Here is a 22,073-nt window from a genome sequence, read left to right as displayed (position 1 = left end):
AATAATTAATAAAATTGACATTTCGAATTTTTCCGTTAAAAAATCATCGCAAAATTCCATTCTTTTAGAATAATCTTCATCCAGTAATTCTTGAATGGGTTTTAAGTGATTAAGGATGAAACTGCTGTTCCTTGAATCTTCTTCAAACCACCATATGAGAAACATCTAGTTGAACCGCTACTACTACTGTACTGCTTTCAGGGATTTTTTAATTGCTTCCAAAATCGTTTGTATCTACTTTTGGTTTACCATTATTTTCAACAAGTTGCGGTCGTAACGTGCTTGTCTCTCGTAAACTACAATCAATGGAAAGAAATAATCGTCTGCCTGGTGTATTTCGATTAGGATATTTTTTCTTATAACGTCTTGCAGCTGTTGCAATATTCCCTTGGCATTCACCTGTAATAACCAAATTACCAAAAATTATCTAAAACCCTAATTTAGCCTGCACAAACTTACCCAGAATTAAATGCATATCTGCCATTTCTGAAACCGTCTACGCCATTGTAATGAAAATTTACTTTTTTCTTAATAATCTTAAATTCACAATAATTGGAATATTTTTTACTGAAAAAATGTACTGTTTAATACATAGTATCCCTCGCAAAGTGTTATACAGCTAACTACAGAATTTTTGAAACATGATAAAAAAGAAGCGCCAGCTCGATAAAAACTGGCTTATCGAAAATATATTAAGAGTCAAAAAAGTTTTAAAACATTGTGTTTAACTAATGGTGCCACAATAATAATTTAATTGGAACGTCCACAAACAGTTGGGGGATTTGAGGGAACAAAACCTTCATAAATTTTTATGGGGTCTACAAATTTCACTTTTATTTTTTTTTAAAGATATTTCTGCCATAAGAAAGACACATCTCCATTTTCAATATAAAATCTCTAACAGTTTTCGATATATTGGAAAAAATCGATTTTCATTTTGTAACTTTAAAGGGCTGTAACTTTTTTTTGTGCACATTTGTACTAAGATAAGTTAGGATCAAACTATTTGTGGTCCCAGAATATGTGATTTAATTTATAAGCTTCCTTTTTGTTATACCCTCTATATTTTTTTACTTTTTATTTTAAAATAATATCAGCAAAACTTACCTGCTGAAATTGTTCTTGCGTTGTAATTTTATTTTCTAATAAAATAATAAAATCCGTCAGATTCACTATTTTACTATATTTATTAATAATTATTGATTTGGTTAATTCTAAAAATTGTAAAGCAGCATCTACACCTTCCTTATATGACAACACTGACTCGAAAACTTTCAGTGCATCGTAAGGTACAATAGGTGATTTTTCTGATACAATTTCCTTTAGATAACTGAAAATAACAAAAAAAACATGTATTACATCGATTTGCCATATTTATTTGTTTCGTAATTTAATTAAAGACTCCATAGTTAAAATGAACAAGTAGCTGACGTTAATATTTATATGCTTTGTTTATTTAAAAACTTGAATCATTGGTTATACAGCCAGCCACATATATGATTTACAGGATTAATTTGGTAGCGTTTTATGTAAATGCCTTGATCCTAAGTAATATCGGCTTCATTGTCATGTCATGTTCATTGTCATGTCATGTTAATTATCATGTCATCTTCATTGTCATGTCATGTTCATTATCATCTCATGTTCATTGTCATGTCATGTTCATTGTCATGTCTTTACAGAGAATTATACATTATACCTGAACGACTGCGGTATGCATATTCGCCGATCCCACTACGTACAAAATGGCAAGTAAATACGGCCCTGGGATTGGTGATAAATAAAGCAAAGGGGATATTATGATTTGGCGCCAAATACAATTTAGCAACGCCACAGTAAGCCGTTTCTAGATTTATAATTGGCATAATTGGAACAATACCATGTTCATTGTTTAACAAACTGTATTACATACCAACTCGAGACAAATCATATAGATATAATAAAATATAAAAAATAAATTTCGCCCGATTAGCAAAACTGAAAAGGACTAGGAATTTTTTTAGATTTTGGCATCTTTAGTTTATTAAAAAAACGGGGCATAGAATTGCGCAATTCCCAAGTCTCTGATGCCTATAGCACTAACTAGGCTACACTGCAAATAAAAGGAATATATTAAACACCCTTTTTAAGATATATAAATGATAAAGAATTTTTGGTTGATACTAACTAGGAAAAAAATGAAACTCAATTTAAATATTCTTTTTATTTAGGTATAGTCAAAATTTAAACTTGTGTTACATTTTTGCTTGTTGTATTATACCCAATGATTTATTGCCATATACACAACTTTCCAAATTATGAGAAGCCTTTCTTTTCCTAGTAGGTAAATGTCCGAAAGTGGTAAAGTTGTGCGACCTTAAAGCCTTTATGATAAGTCGAGATCCTGCTGGCCGACCAAAACTTACTTTTTGTTTTCCCGGCAAACAATACTTTCGTCGTCCAACAGCAGTTGTTTGTAATCCAATTTTTATTTGATGAGACTGCGAGATTTAGTAGGTTTCAAAGTTCACTGATTTCTTTACTCTACTCTAGTGTAACTTTTAAAAATGTAGAAAGCAGAAACCAAACCTGTCTCGATGTTTGTAAAACTAGCCGCATTGAATAACGTTTTCTAAATCGCAGGTACAAATATAGTGGGATTGAATTTAACTCCATTTTTTTTTCAGTCCAGACTCTTTTCCAATGAGCAAAACAATTCTGGTGGTGGCCGAATACCATTAGCTATATATAGCATATCCCTCTTGGTAATTATACACACCAAATTGTATGCAGTTTTCATATCATTTTCAAGTAAGAATAGTACAGCAGATGAATGTTTACATATTTTTCTTGAAGTGTCTGGGCTATAGGTACATACTCCTCTAATGATGTCTACTGTTTGCTCTTCCTGTAAACTTTTAATGACCTGTAATGACCATCCATAATAAGCAGGACTGATGATTTTTTTGTGGGTTTCCTGTGTCAATGAAATGTTGAAATCATCTTGTGAAAATATTGCTTTGTATCCATCCACTGGGATGTACTGCAATAATGGAACCTTTCATCAGTTGCTGGTTAATATTTTTACGTGGGAATATCATCATTGGTGGGATGAATTGGCCAGAAGCGCTCATCGATATCACGACGGTTATCAGAGAGCACCTTTCAGCAGAAGCTAATGATGCAATTTGTCGTTTCCCTTTTCGGCCTACTACCTGTGCAATCTTGTTTTGTACAACCGTAAGACCTGTCTCGTCCACATTGAAGATACATTCAGGTGAGTAAAACCGTTTGTCATATTTTTTTTTCAGAACATTGAAGAAGGATGCGACATTTTCTTTGTTAAAGCCTCCTGCTCTTGAATATGATGTTCCCGTTGGTCGTCGTATTGATAGTTTTTTATGGCGTTGCCGGAAAAGCCTCAGCCAGGATCTGCTTGCTATATTACCTCCAAACAGATGTTTGATATTGTTCCTGGAAGCTAAGACGTATGCCATCCTCCTAAGATATTTTCTCGTTAATCCATGAAATTTAGCTGCCATTTCCAAAATATAACGAACTAACTCGTCCTCAAGATCATTCCCTAAGACAGCTGTACGCCCTAACTTTATTGGAGCAGCTTCAATTGGCTTTAGTTTAAGTTTTCTTGCAGAACATTGCAACGTAGAACGTGGGACATTAAACATTTTTGCAACTTTTAGCGTACCCATTTCGTGCTGCCTGACAGCTATAATGGCACGTTCCATATCTCTCTCATTCAATTTCTTTTTTTTATCTTCTTTCAGTTGTTGTTTTGACATTTTGACATCCTGAAACAATTGAAGTATGTTTTACATTGTTCTAAATATATACCACTAGCCCATAATGAACGAGGCATAGCTCATATTGTAAACATACTTGCTTTGCACAACAAAAGAGGTTATGTCTAAAAGTATATAATTTGAAGAAAACTTATTAACATATTGTTTTGAAACTATTTTCTTGTGGCATTTTAAATTAATTACTATTTAAATGGGAATAAGCCCCAATTAAAGGTTAAAATACGTTTATTGACGTTTCAATTTCCGAAGTGGAAATTGAAACGTCAATAAACGTATTTTAACCTTTAATTGTGGCTTATTCCCATTTAAATAGTAATTAACTTATTAACACATATCAAAGACTGATTATAGAGCTTCAACGTGACACAGACATTTTTTTTGAGATTAGTGTTTATTTTCAAATACTGGAATTTATCAACTTACCCGAAAACGTTTTGACACACCAACCGACAAACAATTATAATAAACTTCTACCACTGTGGCGCCATTGCTACGGTGATAGTTTAACTTCGCCAAATACCGTTTGCAATAGTCAAAATGTAGAGATCTTCAACGAATAGCTGTGAAACCTACCTAGCCCATATTATAAGACCAGCTCATATTTGCAGCCTTTCCTCTACAAATATAAATTTTTACCTTACCTATATCTCCGATTTCCTTTTGATCCCATGAGGCATTTTAGATTCTACACATAAAATTAATTTTTCGGTGTCCATTTATATAAATTACCTGGTAGAATATTTTCAAGTATCGTACAACAAAGCATAAAAAAACAAACCAGTTTGTTTCCGTTCCTAACACGTACGACGATGCACGAGAATGTCAGACTAAAATTACTGCAATGTAACCGAATACACGGTTAGACAACAACATAGATACAATGCCAGTACACGTCACTTTTATGGTGACTGACCTTAAAAAATTTTAATGTCGCGATAGTCTAACAGACTGCATGACTGTTTGACTGTTTAGTTTTTGTAACTTCTAACTAGCTTTTGTAATTTCTAAAAAGATTACTTACAAATGGATGGTATTCATAAACAACGATGACCTTCACGAAATATAAAAAAAATTGAATATTGGCTTACAGCATTTTTATTATTTGTAAGATATGACTTAAAATAAACATTAGATATCTTTAGTATAGCTGTTTATTCAAAAATACATAACACATGTGTATTAATAACTTATAACCTAAGTGTTGAGGCTGCTACTGACAGGCGCCTAGATGACAACTGTCCTAACAGGTAACTATCATTACCATTACCTTTTAGGACTTCAGCCACCTTTACATATGGCATTTATATAACACATATTACATTATTCGAAGACATCCTGCGGATTATTGCAAATATGGTAGCCCCGAGCAGCCTTGACACCAGAAACGTCGAAGACTAGAACCTTATGGGCCTACTCCGTATGATAGGGGTGATAAAATGGACCCGTCTTAGAAGGTCTAAGTGTCTGAACGGCTCATAAATGGGCGCCTTACCCCAATTTACCATAACCAAAACATACCATAGACATATAATACAAATAGACTGAGCATTGCAATACAGTCGCGTTCCCCCAGTGCTACAGAGAAAACTGATGCAAAGCAGTCACTGTATCTCTTTCTAATTTGCCAAGTTTTGCCAATAGAAATATTTGCTGGGGCTGCTTTGATTCAGTTTTCTCTGTGGCACTGAGGAAACGAGACTGTATTGCAGCGCTTGGTCCATTTGTATTATATGTCTATGAATACAACAAAATACATAACCAAGATAAAATATTTGTTGTTGTAAATACTTACTTTTCCAGAATCGGAGGGTCGACAAAACAGCCCAAAGCTCTTAATATAGATTCTTGTTCTACCCTCGAATTTAATTGTTCGTAGTGAGCAATTAAAAAGTTAAAATCATAAAAGACATTATCACTAGTACGTACTCCAAAACATAGACCTATATCCCTCTCGTTGTTGTTCTGGAAACTTAAGATAATTTATTATATTAGCGATATATGTGATATATGTAATATACCAACACGAAATATTTAAGCGGTACGTGTGTTCTTTTTTAGAATCACTTTGCCGAGTACACTGGCATTACAGCCACTAGACATATTTTATTATATACGCGTAGAAATAATATTTAAAGATTTGTAATAATGTTAACTTAAAGAAATACACAATAATATGTTTCATTTAATTTGTATAAATACATTATAAAGCGTTTTTATGAACAACATTTGTTTGGAACATACTGTAACTGTAATCGAACGAAGGTCATATTTTGGCATAAATTGGTAACACTTATTTGACAGTTGCTGTGTTAACACTTTAGTTTTGTTTTCATTATTTACTATTAATTAAACTATGTTGTTTTTTAAACAAGCTGCTCAAATTGTTTTTAACAAGATTATTTTTTAACTCTTATTTTGTTTCTATTTATTTACATTAAATATTAATTTGTTTTGTTGTATAATCCACTTTTGCAATAATTATGTGACCTATTTGATTTCAAATGGATTCATGATTTTTTAATTTTTTGGCAACTATGTCAACTTCGATCTCTGTCAATGATAATGACGTGCAACGGTAAGTAAATTATATGGAATGTATATGTGTATATATATATATATATATATATATACGGTATACCAAATGAATTATTAAAACATAGCCCACAAGTATTACGGGAATTACTGGCGTATGTCTTCACCTTATTCTATAATGGACACGACTTACCACCGGAGTGGACAAAAGCACATATTAACAACATATACAAAAAAGGAGATAGAAAAAATTGTTCAAACTACAGGGGGTTAAGTGTCATAAATTCACTCTCAACACTGTATGGAAAAATAATAAAAAACAAAATTGAAAAAGAGATGACAGATGTTGAAGAACAGAATGGCTTTCGTGCAGGCAGATCCTGTATGGACAGTATATTCTCTCTAAAGCAAGTTATCGAGAAAAGATTAGCCCACAAAATTTCAACTCATATAGTCTTTATAGATCTGACAAAGGCATACGATAGTGTACCACTTTCAATGCTTTGGGTAGCAATGGAAAAACAAGGAATAAGCAAAAAAAATATACAAGCAGTACAACAGCTCTACAAAAATATGACGGCAAACATTAAAACTGGAAATAGATTAACTAGAGAAATTCCTATTAATAAGGGCCTAAAGCAAGGCTGCTGCATAGCACCTACACTCTTCAAAATATATCTAAATGAGGCACTCTCAGTGTGGAGAAGAAAGTGCTGCAATATGGGCATCCCAATCGGAGATGATAGATTGTACACGATACACTTCGCTGACGACCAAGCCATTCTAGCTGAAGACGAGAGTGATGTAGGCTACATGCTTAGAAAACTGGAAGATGAGTATACCAAATGGAGCCTCACAATTAATATACAAAAAACTGAGTACTTAGTTGTAGGAGAAAAACCAGAAAGCCTACAAATCGAAATGGGAACTATAAAACCAACAGACAATTTCAAATACTTGGGAGTCCAAATAACATCAAAAGCAGAAAGTAGCGAAGAAATACACTCCAGGATTGGCCAAGCAAGATCAGCCACCAGACAGCTACACGGACTATTATGGAATAAAAAAATAACAAAAGAAAATAAAAGAAGAATCTATAAAACAATAATAGTATTGGGCTGTACGGCGCCGAACTCTGGGAAATAAACCAAAGAAACAAATCAAAAATTAAGGCCATGGAAATGAAGTACTGGAGACGATGTTGCCAGCTCACTAGACTTGATAGTGTGAGAAACGAAGATATTCGGAGAGAAATGGAAATCGATCTAGACATAACAGACACAATCGAAGCCAAAAGACTTAACTGGTATGGACACCTTCAGAGAATGCCTGAAAATAGATGGCCAAAAAAAAAAATAGAAGAATGGACTCCGCCAACTAGAAGAAAACGAGGTAGACCAAGACGATCCTGGAGAGACGATGTCGACGATGCAATGAGCGCTAGAGATTTAACAACTGAAGATTGCTTCGACAGAAAACGCTGGAAATTAGGATGCGAGAAGCATCGCCAGCTGTAGAAGCCTCGCTTGGTATATATATATATATATATATATATATATATATATATATATATACAGTGTGTAAAAGCAAAATGGAATAAATTCATTATTTAGGTTACTGTACATATTTATAAAAAATCCCGAAACACGTCAAATTTAAATTATAACTTGACATTCTTTAACGTAAAAATGCAACCCCTACCTTTAACCCCCTTAGAATGACAGGTACAATCCCCAATTTTTAAAATAGGAAGTATAGGCTTGTGATATATCGTTTGAAAGGTCTTTTCATTCTCCAGTCAAAAATGTTGTCGCTTTCAAGTTTATTAAGATTAATTAAGATAAAATAAATTAAAATCATGTGGTTACCGAAATTCGCTAAAATATTCTCAAAACTTATTTCCCGTTTAGGTCTTGATAATGAGAAAGTGAACAAAAACCATAGAAATGTGGTTTTTAGATGATAACCATTAAAAAACTTAAAAGAATTTCCGTGGCAACGTTATTTTAACACGCATAATAAATTGTTTTATTTAAGTTGTCAGTATTTTAATTTAAGTAAAAAGTTCGTTCAATTCAATTCTGAAAAATGGTTAGATTAATGGAAATGCACAAAATTACAGTTTTACACATGATTGGTTACGGAGATAACACCCGAACACAACAGGAAGTAACTCGCCTATTTCATGAGAAATTTCCTAATTTACCGCCTATATCCCAAGGAACAATAAGTAAAATAGAGAAGCAGTTTCGCGAGTTTGGTCATGTAAGGCAGATAAAAAAAGCAGCTGCCAACGCACTGAGTGATGAACTCAAATTAGATGTGTTGCTTGAGTTTCAGGAAAATCCACATACATCGAGTAGACAGGCATCCACTACATTCAATTCTAGCCATACATCGATAGTAAACATATTAAAAGAAAATAAATTGCATCCCTATAAGATGATACCTACTTAGGAGCTCATGGAAGACGATTTTGATAGGAGAACTTTTTTTGTGAGCAAATGATGGACATGTTGGATAACAATATTATCCAATTAGAAGACGTTATGTTTTCTGATGAGTGTACTTTTTCACTTAACGGTCATGCTAATCGGCAAAATTGCCGCTACTGGGCCACGGAAAATCCTCACTGGATGAGAGAAGAACACACTCAACACCCTCAAACAGGTTAATGTTTGGGCAGGGATTGTAGGAAACAATATCATTGGTCCCTTTTTTTCATTGAGGGCAACTTGAATGGCAACAATTATTTGGCACTACTTCAAAATGATGTCATTCCAACGTGGGCAAATTTATATCCTGATCCAGGAAACCCTCAAGTTCCAGCGAATACGATACGGTTTCAGCAGGATGGAGCACCACCACATTACTAACTTAATGTCCGGCAGTACCTCGATACAATATTTCCCAATCGGTGGATAGGAAGGCGAGGATCGATTGAATGGTCAGCGCGATCACCTGATCTTACATTATTAGATTTCTTTTTATGGGGATATGTGAAGAGCCATGTGTACAAAACTAAACCTTCTGATTTAAATGACTTAAAAGAACGAATAACGCTTGCGATTAGGTCGATCATGTTATGTTAAATAATGTTAGAAGACAGTTTTATTTGAGATTAGGATGTTGCCAAGACGTTCGCGGTGAACATTTTGAACATCTACTTCATTAACATTCATAGTTCTTTTTCGTGTTCTACATTTTATTACGTTTTGCATTACATTTTAGTTTTTGATTGTATTGTAGCGAATTTCGGTAACCACATGATTTTAATTTATTTTATCTTAATTAATCTTAATAAACTTGAAAGCGACAACATTTTTGAATGGAGAATGAAAATACCTTTCAAACAATATATCACAAGCCTATACTTCCTGTTTTAAAAATTGGGGGTTGTACCTGTCATTATAAGGGGGTTGAAGGTGGGGGTTGCATTTTCACGTTAAAGAATGTCAAGTTATAATTTAAATTTGACGTGTTTCTGGATTTTTTATAAATATGTACAGTAACCTAAATAATGAATTTATTCCATTTGGCTTTTACACACTGTCTATATATACATATATAACCTAAAGCTAGGTTTAATACTAAAGAATTAATATTAAACTCGACAGGCTTCCGGGGTGAAGTGCGTCGATTATCACTGCGCCGAGCTTTCGACATCCTAATGCATTGATTAGTGATCATTGTAGTGGTGTCTGGGAGCTCGGGAGACTGACACCTCGGAATTCCTGAAAAAGACATCAGAGAGGATATCAAAAGCTCGGCGCAGTAGTGATAATAGACATGGCTCAACCCGGAAACCTGTTGAATATTAATTCTTGTAATAATATCAATTTTAGCGTTGGGTTTAATTGTACTAACCGCGGAAATCTTTCGAAATTCTTTTCGAGAGAGCATATCCCCTTTACTTTTGCAGGGGAAAGTTTCCTACCTCTCAAGAATGTCAAATATCTGGGCGTAATACTATACACCAAACAGAGCTTCGCTGAACATATAATATATGCTGCGAAAAAAAACAGATCAAAGAATAGCAGCACAACAAAGATCATGCTAAGAATAGGAGGTCCGAAGACAAATAGAAGGAGAATTGTCATGGACGTGATCCATTCTACCATACTATACGCAGCATCAATATAGCAGCAGATAATGCATGAAAAAGATACAGAATTCTGGAGAAATCTCAGAGAAAGACCTTGCTGAGGATAGTTTGTGCATATAAGACGATTTCGACAGTTGCCTTACAAGTGATAGTAGGATTGCCACCAATTCACCTACTAGTGAGATAAAGAGCAATCACGTACGGTATGAGTGAAAATGAACAAGCAAGCGACAGAAGGGTGACCAACGCAAAATGGCAAGAAGAGTGGGAAAACGATCATATTGCTTAATGGACAAAAACACTCATATCGGACTTAAGATACTAACTACTTCTTCACACAGTTATTTACGGGGCACGACATTCATAGCCTATCTGGTTAGGATAGGGAAGCAAGAAGACGACAACCTCATTAACTGCGAGGTTAACAACATAGCGGAAAACTGTGTATTCGGTTGCAAAAGCTTCATGAACAAGAGGGTGGAGCTATACGAAAGGGTGGACGAAGTTAGGGCGGATAACATAATGGAAGTGGAGAGAAGAGAAGAAAATGGGTAAAAATAAATCCTGAGGGCAATAACTAAAATAATGAAAAGGAAAGAGATTCTAGAAAGGAAACGACAGCAGACATAAACGCAAAAGGAAAAAAACAATAGAGAAGGAAGCTGCACATGCGTGTGCCTCGAAAATGACATCATTGTTTGCATATCGACAAGACTAAATAAACGACAAGAATATTATGGATAATTAGGGTGATACACTTTTATTTAAAATGTCTAGCTATTAAAGCTATTAAAGCTATTAAATAAACATCCTCATAAAAAAGTTACATTTTTGGAATCCTTGCGCGACCCCCTCAGCTCTTTAACGCGATCTCCCAGGGAGTTTCGGCCCACACTGAGAATCACTGCTCTACACATTCTTTGGATATGTACAGAATAGAATTTACAAAAGGTAAAAAGGATAAGTTCTTACCTTTTTGAATTTTTGTATTCCTCAAATTTTAATTTGGCACTATTCAAACAGTCCTTATCGCCTAGAAAACATTTCCAATACAATATCAAATGCTGCTTTATAATATCTACGTGTTTGGAGCTTTTTATGTCAGTAACAGATGGAAAAGCTGCATTAATTAGTGTTAAAAGTTTTCTCTAAAATATAACAAAAGAATAAATTATTTTGAAATAAAAGTTTATAGTAATTTCACTATTCTATAGAACCTATCAGAATTTTTTGCTTGATAGGTTTCATTAAAAGAGCATTGTTAATAGAATAGCAATATTGCGAAATTGTAAAGCCATCCAAATTGGATTTTTTGCTGAAATTTCCGGTTATAGTAAAATTACCATCAACTGCTCTTTTTGCAATGTCCTCAACCCCCTTAAATTTTGCTTATTTCCCTGGAGTAATATGTTTAACCTAAAAGAGAAGTTAAGACTATTTAAATAATAATCCTTTACCTTTAGTAGCAGCTTCGTTTTGTCATTTACGTGTTTTAGTAAGTATGACATTTTTCTTAAAGCTGAGACCCAAGGATAATACTCAGTTTCATACTTAAGATAATCCAGTAATTCAAAAGCCTTATTATAATCGACTTTGTCAGCTCTAGCTAGAGAAAATATGTCGTCGATGAGTTGTGCTCTATTTAAGACAGGTATTTTGTTTCTATCGTGTCCATGTAATGTATTAATTATTCTAGTCCACAAAACGTCATCGTAATTAACCCTATAGTAACCTATTAAATAAAATGTTTACATTGTTAATTAATTTCATTACATTGGCTATGAATATAAGTGACATAATAGCTTTTATGGCATCACTTCAATGGACATGTTGCTCATACTGCTAGCAGTGTGAGCAACATCTCCATTAAAGCCTGCATGCAGTCGAAACCTAGCCCATGTCATACTACAAGTAACCTCTACTCAAGAAGATTCAGTTATAAAATTAGCTTTAAATATAATTTTACATTTTTGTTTTACTGTAAAGCTCAGGCAATATGTGATTTGTTTTATTATTTTAATTGTTTCTTCACATTTAATAAATATAATTGGTTAATATACTCTTTTATTTGTCACTTCCAAATTTATCATTGTAGAAGTTTGCTTTAAGATAAGACGTACCTACACCTGAGACAGAGCTATAAAAAAAATCGAAGAGCTATAGTCGAAGCCCCAACACCAGAATTGGCATCTCAAGTGTCTTTTTATAGTTATACGATTGAGGCGTCATTACTAATTTAAAAATTTTGGTCAGTCTGTACCAAAATATTATGTAAACAGTTTTTATGGCCCTGACTTCGTCTTCAAATATATTAATTTCAGCTTCTCCTATAATAAATTGTGCCTGTAATTTCTCATAAACACTTGAACGCTTCTTCTTAAACTACTTCACCTGAAAGCGATCGTACATAATGGCTCTAAAAATTTAATTAGTTTTGGTCATGATTAAAGTAAAGTATTAAGCTATTCTCACGGAAACCAATACTATGAATATAAACATATATCCCTCCCTAAAAATGAATTACCTTTGACCAACTTATAAAAGAGCCAAAACACAATTTCTGTCAGTTGTTAGTAGTGTCCTAAGAAATAAATTGTATGAAGCCATGGATGAATTCCACATCCCCGATAAACTGATAACATTGGTTAAGGCTACAATGCGTAAAGTTGTTTGCAAAGTCGAAATACAGGGCGAACAATCACAGGCATTTGAAACGCATGTTGTGCTGTGACAGGGAGATGCGCTGGCGTGTCTTCTTTTCAACATAGCCCTGAAATGCCCAAATAGACAATAGAGGAAACATTTTTAATAAATCATCCCAAATTTTGGCATATGCAGATGATATTGACCTAGTTGCCCGCACAACTCGCAAGCTAGAAGAAATGTATACCACCTTGTCAAACGCCTCAAAAAATATGGGCCTGCAAGTAAATGAAAACTAAGATACTGGCATCAACACCCAATAATAGAGCCAGAAACATCGGTCACCAATTCACGGTTGATAACTCTACCTTTGAAGTGGTGGACAAATTCACATACTTAGGCTCCCTGATCACCAAGGAGAACGTCATGACGGAAGAAATCAAGCGAACATCCTAGCAAATAAATGCTATTTTGGACTAAGTAGACATATAAGAAGCAGAAACTTAAGCCAAAAAACAAAAATAACCATATACAAAACCCTTATAAGAGATATAATACAGATAATAAGGACAATTAATGAAATTAACAAGAACAACAAGACCAGAGTTATAATACCAACAGGGGAAACAGAATGCATAGAACTAAAAGGAGAAATCCGCCAAGGAGCCTCGCTCAGTCCATTGTTATTCAATATGGCGATGAATCAAATAATTCACGAAGTAAGAAAACGACACGGATACCACATGGGAGCGCATAAAATCACGATACTATGCTATGCCGATGATGCAGTACTAATTGCTGATAACGAAGATAACCTACAAAGGCAGCTCCACACCTTCAATATCACAGCAAACAAATTTAATATGAGAATATCAGTAGAAAAAACTAAATGTATAGTGATCAGTAAAGAGCCACGTAGATGCAAACTAGAAATAGACGGCAAAATTGTGGAACAAGTAACGAAATTCAATTACCTAGGAGTAAAGATCACTAGTGACAGGGATATAAGAACAGAGAACACAAGGCAAGCATCAAAAGCGGCAGGAGTAAGTGGTTGCCTCCGAGAAACCATATGAAGAAATAAATGTCTGACCACGGAAAGCAAAATGAAACTATATAAGACAACAGTAAGACCAATCCTAACATATGCAGCGGAGACAAGGATCGATACAAGAAAGACAAAACAACAAATCAACAATATCGAAATGAAAGTATTAAGATCAATAGCGGGCATATCATTAAGAGACAGACAAACCAACAGAAGTATACGCGAACAATGCAAAATTCAAAATATTAACAGGTGGATAAAAAAAAAATTGGAACGAACATGTAAACCGAATGGGACCAGATAGATTAGCGAACATCTGTAAAAACAACAAGTCGTATAGCAGAAGACCCGTTGGAAGGCCGCCAAAAAGGTGGAAAGATAATGTACAGTCAACAACGACTGAAACAGAATAAAAGGCAGACAAACAGGAGTAATCCTAGTCACGCGAAGAAAAAGAAGAAGAAGAAAACCCTTATACAACCAGTGTTGACATATGGGTCGGAGACATGGACCATTTCCATGGCAGATGAAAATCTCCTGCTTATATTTGAACGAAGGATCCTGAGAAGAATATTCGGTGGCATCTGTGAAAATGGTGTTTGGAGAATGAGGTACAACTATGAGATATATCACGGATATAAACATATATTTGGTGGTAAAGACGTAGTATCCTTTATAAAAATAGAAAGACTAAGATGGGCAAGACATCTGGTAAGATCACAGCAGAACAACCCTTCTAGAAGAATCCTTATGTCACAACCTGTGGGAAGTAAAAGTAGGGGTAGGCCAAAACTCAGGTGGAGAGATGGATACAGTTGGCAATGGATAGAACTGACTGGCGTAATAGACTTGGGAAGGTCGAGGCTCTTTTATAGGACTGTAGCACTAATGATGATGATGAAGTTGATCGTTCTCCGTTTTTTAAATAATTCCTGTATTAAAAGATCTTTTTTTTGAGCATAGAGTTGTATATCCCAAGTTCCACAGGGATTCCTTTTCTCAATGTCGAGCCCCCTTTGTCAATATTTTTGCCGAAGACGGTAAGAATAGCTTCTTATCGCCTACATCTGAGGAAGCCACCTGTTTTTAGGGATTTGGAAGCCAACGACCAATTTCTTTCTCTTGGTTTTAGCATATTATGTTCCTTTCAGAAGTGCCATAGATATTATTTTGTTGTTGTTGTATGCGGTTGATTTATCTTATTTTACCGAACTTTTTTAAAGAATTTAAGACATACTTTCGTTAATAATTGATGAAGCATAGGAATTATAAACTTTTGTATTTATTGTAACGTTAATTTTTAGATAAATGAAACAATGACTATTGTATTCGGTTCAGGTTGTAGCCAATTATTCATTTAATTGTCATTTTGCTATTTTAGGATGTTTAACGTTTTGATTAAATTAATTTACGTCACTCATTTCTTATTTTTAATTTGTTTAAAGACTGCAACCTGATTTAATTATAAAATTATTGATTTAATTGTCATTTTGCTATTTTCAGATGTTTAAGTTTTAATTAAATTAAAAGTCAGATAATTGTTTTAATGAGTATTTAATAAATACATATTCGTAATGACAATATGTTTCACTATCTGTTTGCTTTAAGTTAATATGTACCTATTTGTCAATAAATTTATTTTTGAGCATTAAATAAAAGTATTTTTGAGATTTATTTTTTAATTTAAATAATATCATTGTAGAGACGATACAACTGTTTTAAAGATTTTATTGAATATATCACTTTTTTACAGCTTATGGGTAAATATGTAAATTATTATGATTTTCTTTGATATGTTTTTTGACGTATTTCTTTGATGTATTTGAGAGAAGTGGTAATCTAATGTTTAATTTATTTAATCTTCATGAGTTTCAGGTTAAAACTCATTGGCGCCCATTTTGTTTTGCAGTTTAGCTATATTCAGTGTTTCTTGTTTTTTTTTTGTCAAACTGTTATCTAATTATTATCTACCTTTATTTATCTATCTCTCTTTGATCTGTTATTTTTCTATCATCTATATCCTTACTCACCCACAATGAAGCTCCCAAACTGAGCAACGTGGTCTTCGTTAAGTCTTGATAAGCGATCAGCTTTATATTGGTTGTTATATTGTTACACATTGGCACCCAACATGGGGAGCCAACAGTGGAGTTGCTACCTAGATCATTGGGTGTCATTTAATTATTGAACCATTAGCACCCAATAATCTAGGTAGTAACTCCACTGTTATACATTGGTTGCTATATCGTTACAATTATGTACCAAGGAAAAAAATATGTAATGTACTGCGACTGGTTAAAATCAATAAGAACCATTATACCCACTATGCTTGCACAAGTATTAATAGATTTGTTATCAGTGAATATCAGGTAAATATACAGATTATCAGAACTCATATTATTAATAATTTATTTATTTATTATATAAGGGAAAATTATTATGTAAAATTATTGAAAGATAAATTTAGCTGAAATTGTCAAGACCAGTCTTTTTATTAAGGTAAGAAGAGTGTTTAATTTAGAGTAATTTTTTTCTTTACATATGATCTTAACGCTAGAAAAATATTGTTTATTGTTGGTAGTAGCATGTTAAGTCACAAGAATGTTTTGATTTATTGATGTCACAATCCTGGATGACTGAAGTGATAAAAGAAGAGTGATATTGTTTTGGATATAGAGTCATTGATATAACGAGCAACTTTTTGCACAGAAAATGATGCCAACTTTACTTGGTAATAAGTTTTCTCAACACTTACCCTGCACATAATAATTATTCCTATGATAATCTTCATGCTTAATGTAGATAATTAAAGTATTTATTTAAATATATATATATATATATATATATATATATATATATATATATATATACATTATGTCTAGATACCTGTTTGATTTAGATTTAAAATGATCCAATGGTCAAGTTCAATAGGAATTTTCATGTTGGAATTTGGTTTTAACCAACTAATGTCATTACTACTCGAATCTTCATTTGGAGTTACATAGGATATGGGTATATTCCAAACTGTACTAGATTCTTGATCATCTTTTATTAAAAAGAACGGCTCCTAAAATATAAGCAAAAAAAATTATAGATTTTACTATGTCTTTTTTATGGTCGGAGGACCAAATCTGATTCCTCTCTAATGTATTGTTGGTTTTTTCTTTGAGTTAAACTTTTTATATCCAGTTATCTTTATAGCAAATAAATCCTATTAGATAACTGAGTCTTAATAATCAAAATGTCAGTTTAACAAGCTATATAATATATAAAGGCTAAAAATACAAAAATTTAATAAAGACAGGAGAGAAATAAGAAAATAAGAAGAAAGAAAGGGGCATGAGAAGGAAGGAAAAACTTGTACAATGTTTTGGTTTTAAACAGATTTTGCTTTTTGGTTATTTAGTAGTATCTGTGTATATTGGACTTGATTTTAAATCCAAGTTCTAAATAAAAATCTCAGCAGTTTTCAATAAATTAAGTAACACATCAAAAATCTCTAATGAAAACAAAGCTTTTTTCTCATATATACTTCAATTTTAATCGGATTTTAAAAAGTGATATTATACTGTGTGATTAGTCAGCAATGAATTAATCTTAATTTCAGTGTAAAATGATTTCTTTATGATGAATTAATCAAACCAAAGTTAAGAAGTGTACTAATTAAATGGAAATTTTAAACATAAAAGTGGGCAGTTGGGTCTGCTGTGTTTTCTCCGACACGGCAGCATTAATTACAGCTTGATTAAATTATTAATTTCGTTTTGAGACCATAGGATCCATTTCTGTATAAGAAGATCTTGTAGATCTTGTCTTGTATGAACATTGTTCTGATGAGTAAAAGTGACATATCCTCATTATGAAACCAATATCTTACTTCAAATCTTGAATATGTTGCCTGTGTAAGTATATTTCAAATAAGAATAAGACTTACTCACAATCAATTTATTCTACCACCAATGACCGGTTTCGCCTACTATAATTTGCTATGCATCTTCAGGTCAACGGTACACGGTACAACTAAATGCTGAAAATATAATAACCAGTATTAGGGTGCGGCCTGGTACAGAATATATAGCAAGTATACTAATATTATATGTGTGTGATTATTAAATATGAATTTAAATAGAAAATTAAGTGAAAAATGATTTAGTAAATTGAAATTAAATAAATATTCTGTCAATACAAGGAATAGTATTAATTGTTTGAGAAAATATAATTTAAAAATCCATTTAAGTGTATATATATATATATATATATATATATATATATATATATAATATATAATATATTATATATATATATATATATATATATATATATATATTATATATATATATTCAGGGATTCTACAGTATTCACTGCCTTCCCTCGCTCAACTGTTTCCATCTCTCTCGGTTGTCCCATTCTCCATCGTTTAGTCCCCTCTTACTCATGGCGTCATCTACTTCGTTCCACCAGGATCTTCTGGGTCGTCCTCTTTTCCTCCTTCCTATGTGGCTCCGTTCCGTTATTCTCTTAATTCTCATAATACTTCGGACTAATGTTTTATAAATCTGTGTTTTTGTCTTCATATTAAGGTGTCTATTCCACCATACTGAGTTAGGTTGTCGGATTGCTGTTCTTGTTTGTCCTAATCTTTGCTTAATTTCTTCCTCTGTTGATGGATTTTTCGTGATTATAAACCCCAAGTATTTTAATTTATCTTTTCCTTTGATTGTTACATTGTCGTCAGTCTGTAGATCTATGTCTTCTTCACTTATTGGTAGGTACTCTGTTTTCGCGAGGTTAATATCTAGGCCAGCCTTGGTATATTCTTTTTGTAGTTTGTTTCTCATGTAACTGAGCTCTTCTTGGTCTTGTGCAATTACTACTTGATCGTGTACAAAGCTTAGCGAATATAGGTATTCGTTTCGTACCTGTACTCCCATGCCTTCGCATTTTCTTTTCTTTTTGTAGTCAAGGCCTTCTCTAAATATATTTTGAGGGTTAGAGATGTAGAACAACCCTGCAGGAGCCTTTTTGTTGCGGTGAAGTCTCCTATGATCCTTGTTCCCATTTTCATGGACACTTTATTTTCTTTATACAGAGCTTTTGTAGCTTCTCTGAGTTCCGTCTGTATTTCTAATTAGTACATTGCCTCCCATAGTTCTGACCTTGGTACAGACTCATACGCCTTTCTCAGGTCTACAAATGCCAAATGTATATCTCTATTTTTTGCCTTTTTCTTTTCCAACAGCTATTTCAGTGTGTATATGTAGTCTATGTATGATCTTCCTACCGTGAAGCCTGCCTGATCTTCCCCGATCTTGCCTTTTATCGCTTGCTCTATCTTTTCTCGCAGTATCTTCCCATATAATCTTCCTATTGATGATATTACGCTTATTTCTCTGTAGTTTTCGTTTTCTATCTCCTTTCATAAATATAGATGTCATATATACCTCCGTCCATTCCTTTGGGAGTTGTTCTCCATTTATGGCTTTCTGAAATATCCATTTTATCATTCGGTGTAATTTTTTTGAGCCATACTTTATAAGCTCAGTTTAAATGCTTCCAGATCCCGGTGCTTTCTTATTTTTGATTGCTTTTATGGCCGTTCTCATTTCCCTATCAGTTATTTCTATTTCTTGTTATGGGGATCTTCGTCGTCTTCGCCTGTTTTCTTTTCCAATGAATTGTGGTCTTTGTTCTGTTAACAGTTCCTTGTAATAGTCATTTTATTCTTTGTCCTATATATTTTCCAATTTAATTTTTTCTTTTTGAGTTTTGTTTCAATCCTCTCAGTACTTTCCATGACTCCGAAGTTCTTGTACCTTCTAGGTATGTTTCAATATTTAAGCAGGTTCTTTCTCATTCTTCATTCTTTTGTTGTGTTATTTGTTTTTTTTTTTACTGTAATATGTATTTAATTTCTATTTAATAAATCATTTTTCACCAAATTTTCTATTTAATCAATTTAAACTGATATTAAAGGCCGATTCACATTAGACGTTCAGGTCACGCTCCGCTCAAGTTCCGCTCACGATCAAGAATTGTGTACACTATTCACAGTAGGCGCTCAGGTGACGCTCCGCTCACGATCAAGAATTTCGGTATACTATTCAATTTGGCGGGACTCAGAGAATAGGCACAGTTCTTTGTTCATTGCTCTATGTTTGGACGAAGAAGAGCTTCAGTCAACCAATAAACAGCCAAGAATATGGGTGCACAATATTTTAAAAACAAGGAAAACAGAAAGGGAGTTTTTTACTCTGTATTAAGGTCTCTATGACGATGAAACTAAATTTTTTCAGTACTTTCGAATGACAAAACATAAAGTTTATTGTACCGTATCAAAATACAGTCTATCTCCCTAATTCAATCCCAGCGCACCAATTCAATCATCTGTTCGTCATCCATCGAGCTGCGAAAATCGTACCTTCACCTGACTGTTACTAATTCACACTACCCTGCCGCTCCACTCCACTCAGATCAAGTCACGATCAAACTATTCTCCTGGAGAATCGCCGCGGTCAAAAGAGCGGGACGGAACGTGAGCGTTGTGTTTACTGTGAATAGCACCATTTAAGATACGTGTAAGAATACTTGACCAAACCTTGAGCTGATCGTGAGCGGAGCGTGACCTGAGCTATAATGTGAATCGGCCTTTAATAATCACACACATATAATATTGGCATAATTGGTATATATTCTGTACCAGACAACACTCTAATACGGATTATTATATTTTCAGCATTTTGTTTACTATATACCGTTGACCTGAAGATGCATAGCAAATTATAGTATGCGAAACCGGTCGTTGGTGGTAGAATAAATTGATTGTGAGTAAGTCTTATTCTTATTTCTTTTTAAATATTCAATATCTTACAGTTACTACAGTATGTGGCCTTGGATTATCTCGCTTGTAACGCCAATCATGACCTGCAGTAGTGGCAAATCAAAGGATAACAGCTCCAAAACATATGTTGTTGGTTATACCTTAACTTTCCTACTCTCCCGAAGTAAATATTACATTCTTTGTCTATGGGTACGGGTGGACCAAGTGGATAAAACTCATACCTGTTGTGAATTAAATTCAAATTTTTTTATTAATTCGTAGAAGATTTTGTAGTTTAATGTTATCGATGTATCAAAGCTAAAAACATTTGTTTTGTAATAAAAAATATAATAAAACTTTATATTCAATTAAAATTATGTGTTTATTCAATGCAAATTTTACAAAAGATATTTGAATGAACTAGAAACATTTTTTTTGTAAAAAAAAATATAATAAAACTTTATATTCAATTAAAATTATATATTTATTCAATGTAACTTTTACAAAAGATATTTGAATGATCATGACAAATAAACCTCTTACATGCTTGACATCTTGTACGAGATTTTCTGCCTTTTTCCCATCTGTAGTCCTTACATCTTCCACGTTTTGGACTTTTCCACTTGTTCCAGTACCTATCGGAGGTCAGAAAAATAAATGAAGATGAGATTTCTGACCTCGGCCAACTTCGAACAGCTCTACAAAATGCGGCAAAATTGGCTACCGAGAAGAAGAAACATGGAAAAAAATCCCCCTACTGGTGGACAGATGAGATAGAAGATCTACGGGAGAGATGCCTCAGAGCTCGAAGGAATTATACGAGAAGCCAGGGCAACCTCGAGCTTAAAGATACATACAAGGATTTGAAGAAAAGATTAAATAATACAATAAAAAAAGAGAAAAAAGAAAAGTGGCAGACCCTGATAAAAGCACTCGACGAGGATATATGGGGTGATGCATACAAAATCACAATGAAGACCTTAAAGATAATGGCCCCATATAGACTCGACGAAGACCAGCGGATGAGATCAGCTGAACTCCTCTTTCCCACCAAGGACATGCCAGATTTCACCAAGGTTTTCCCAACCATGATAGAAGAGTTCACAGAAGAAGTCAGGATACGAAGAC

At 33.5% G+C, this 22,073-nt stretch overlaps 1 protein-coding gene across 2 annotated transcripts in view; it reads right to left on the bottom strand.

Moving 5' to 3' along the window:
- Positions 1-22,073, bottom strand: part of LOC140431921 (aminopeptidase N-like) — an 89,507-nt gene that overhangs the window by 2,304 nt on the left and 65,130 nt on the right. For both annotated transcript variants that reach the window (XM_072519792.1, XM_072519796.1), the window contains exons 9-13: positions 17,015-17,195; positions 11,895-12,169; positions 11,410-11,585; positions 5,593-5,769; positions 1,108-1,330 (exon numbers count right to left, since the gene is read on the bottom strand). In XM_072519792.1, the coding sequence (XP_072375893.1) occupies positions 1,108-1,330; positions 5,593-5,769; positions 11,410-11,585; positions 11,895-12,169; positions 17,015-17,195 (1,032 nt within the window). The remainder of the gene's footprint in view (positions 1-1,107; positions 1,331-5,592; positions 5,770-11,409; positions 11,586-11,894; positions 12,170-17,014; positions 17,196-22,073) is intronic.

The sequence above is a fragment of the Diabrotica undecimpunctata genome, chromosome 1 (assembly GCF_040954645.1).
Source record: "Diabrotica undecimpunctata isolate CICGRU chromosome 1, icDiaUnde3, whole genome shotgun sequence".
NCBI classification, from domain to species: domain Eukaryota; kingdom Metazoa; phylum Arthropoda; class Insecta; order Coleoptera; family Chrysomelidae; genus Diabrotica; species Diabrotica undecimpunctata.
Note: the sequence above shows the minus strand (reverse complement) of the source record. Positions and strands in the feature narration are given on the sequence as shown.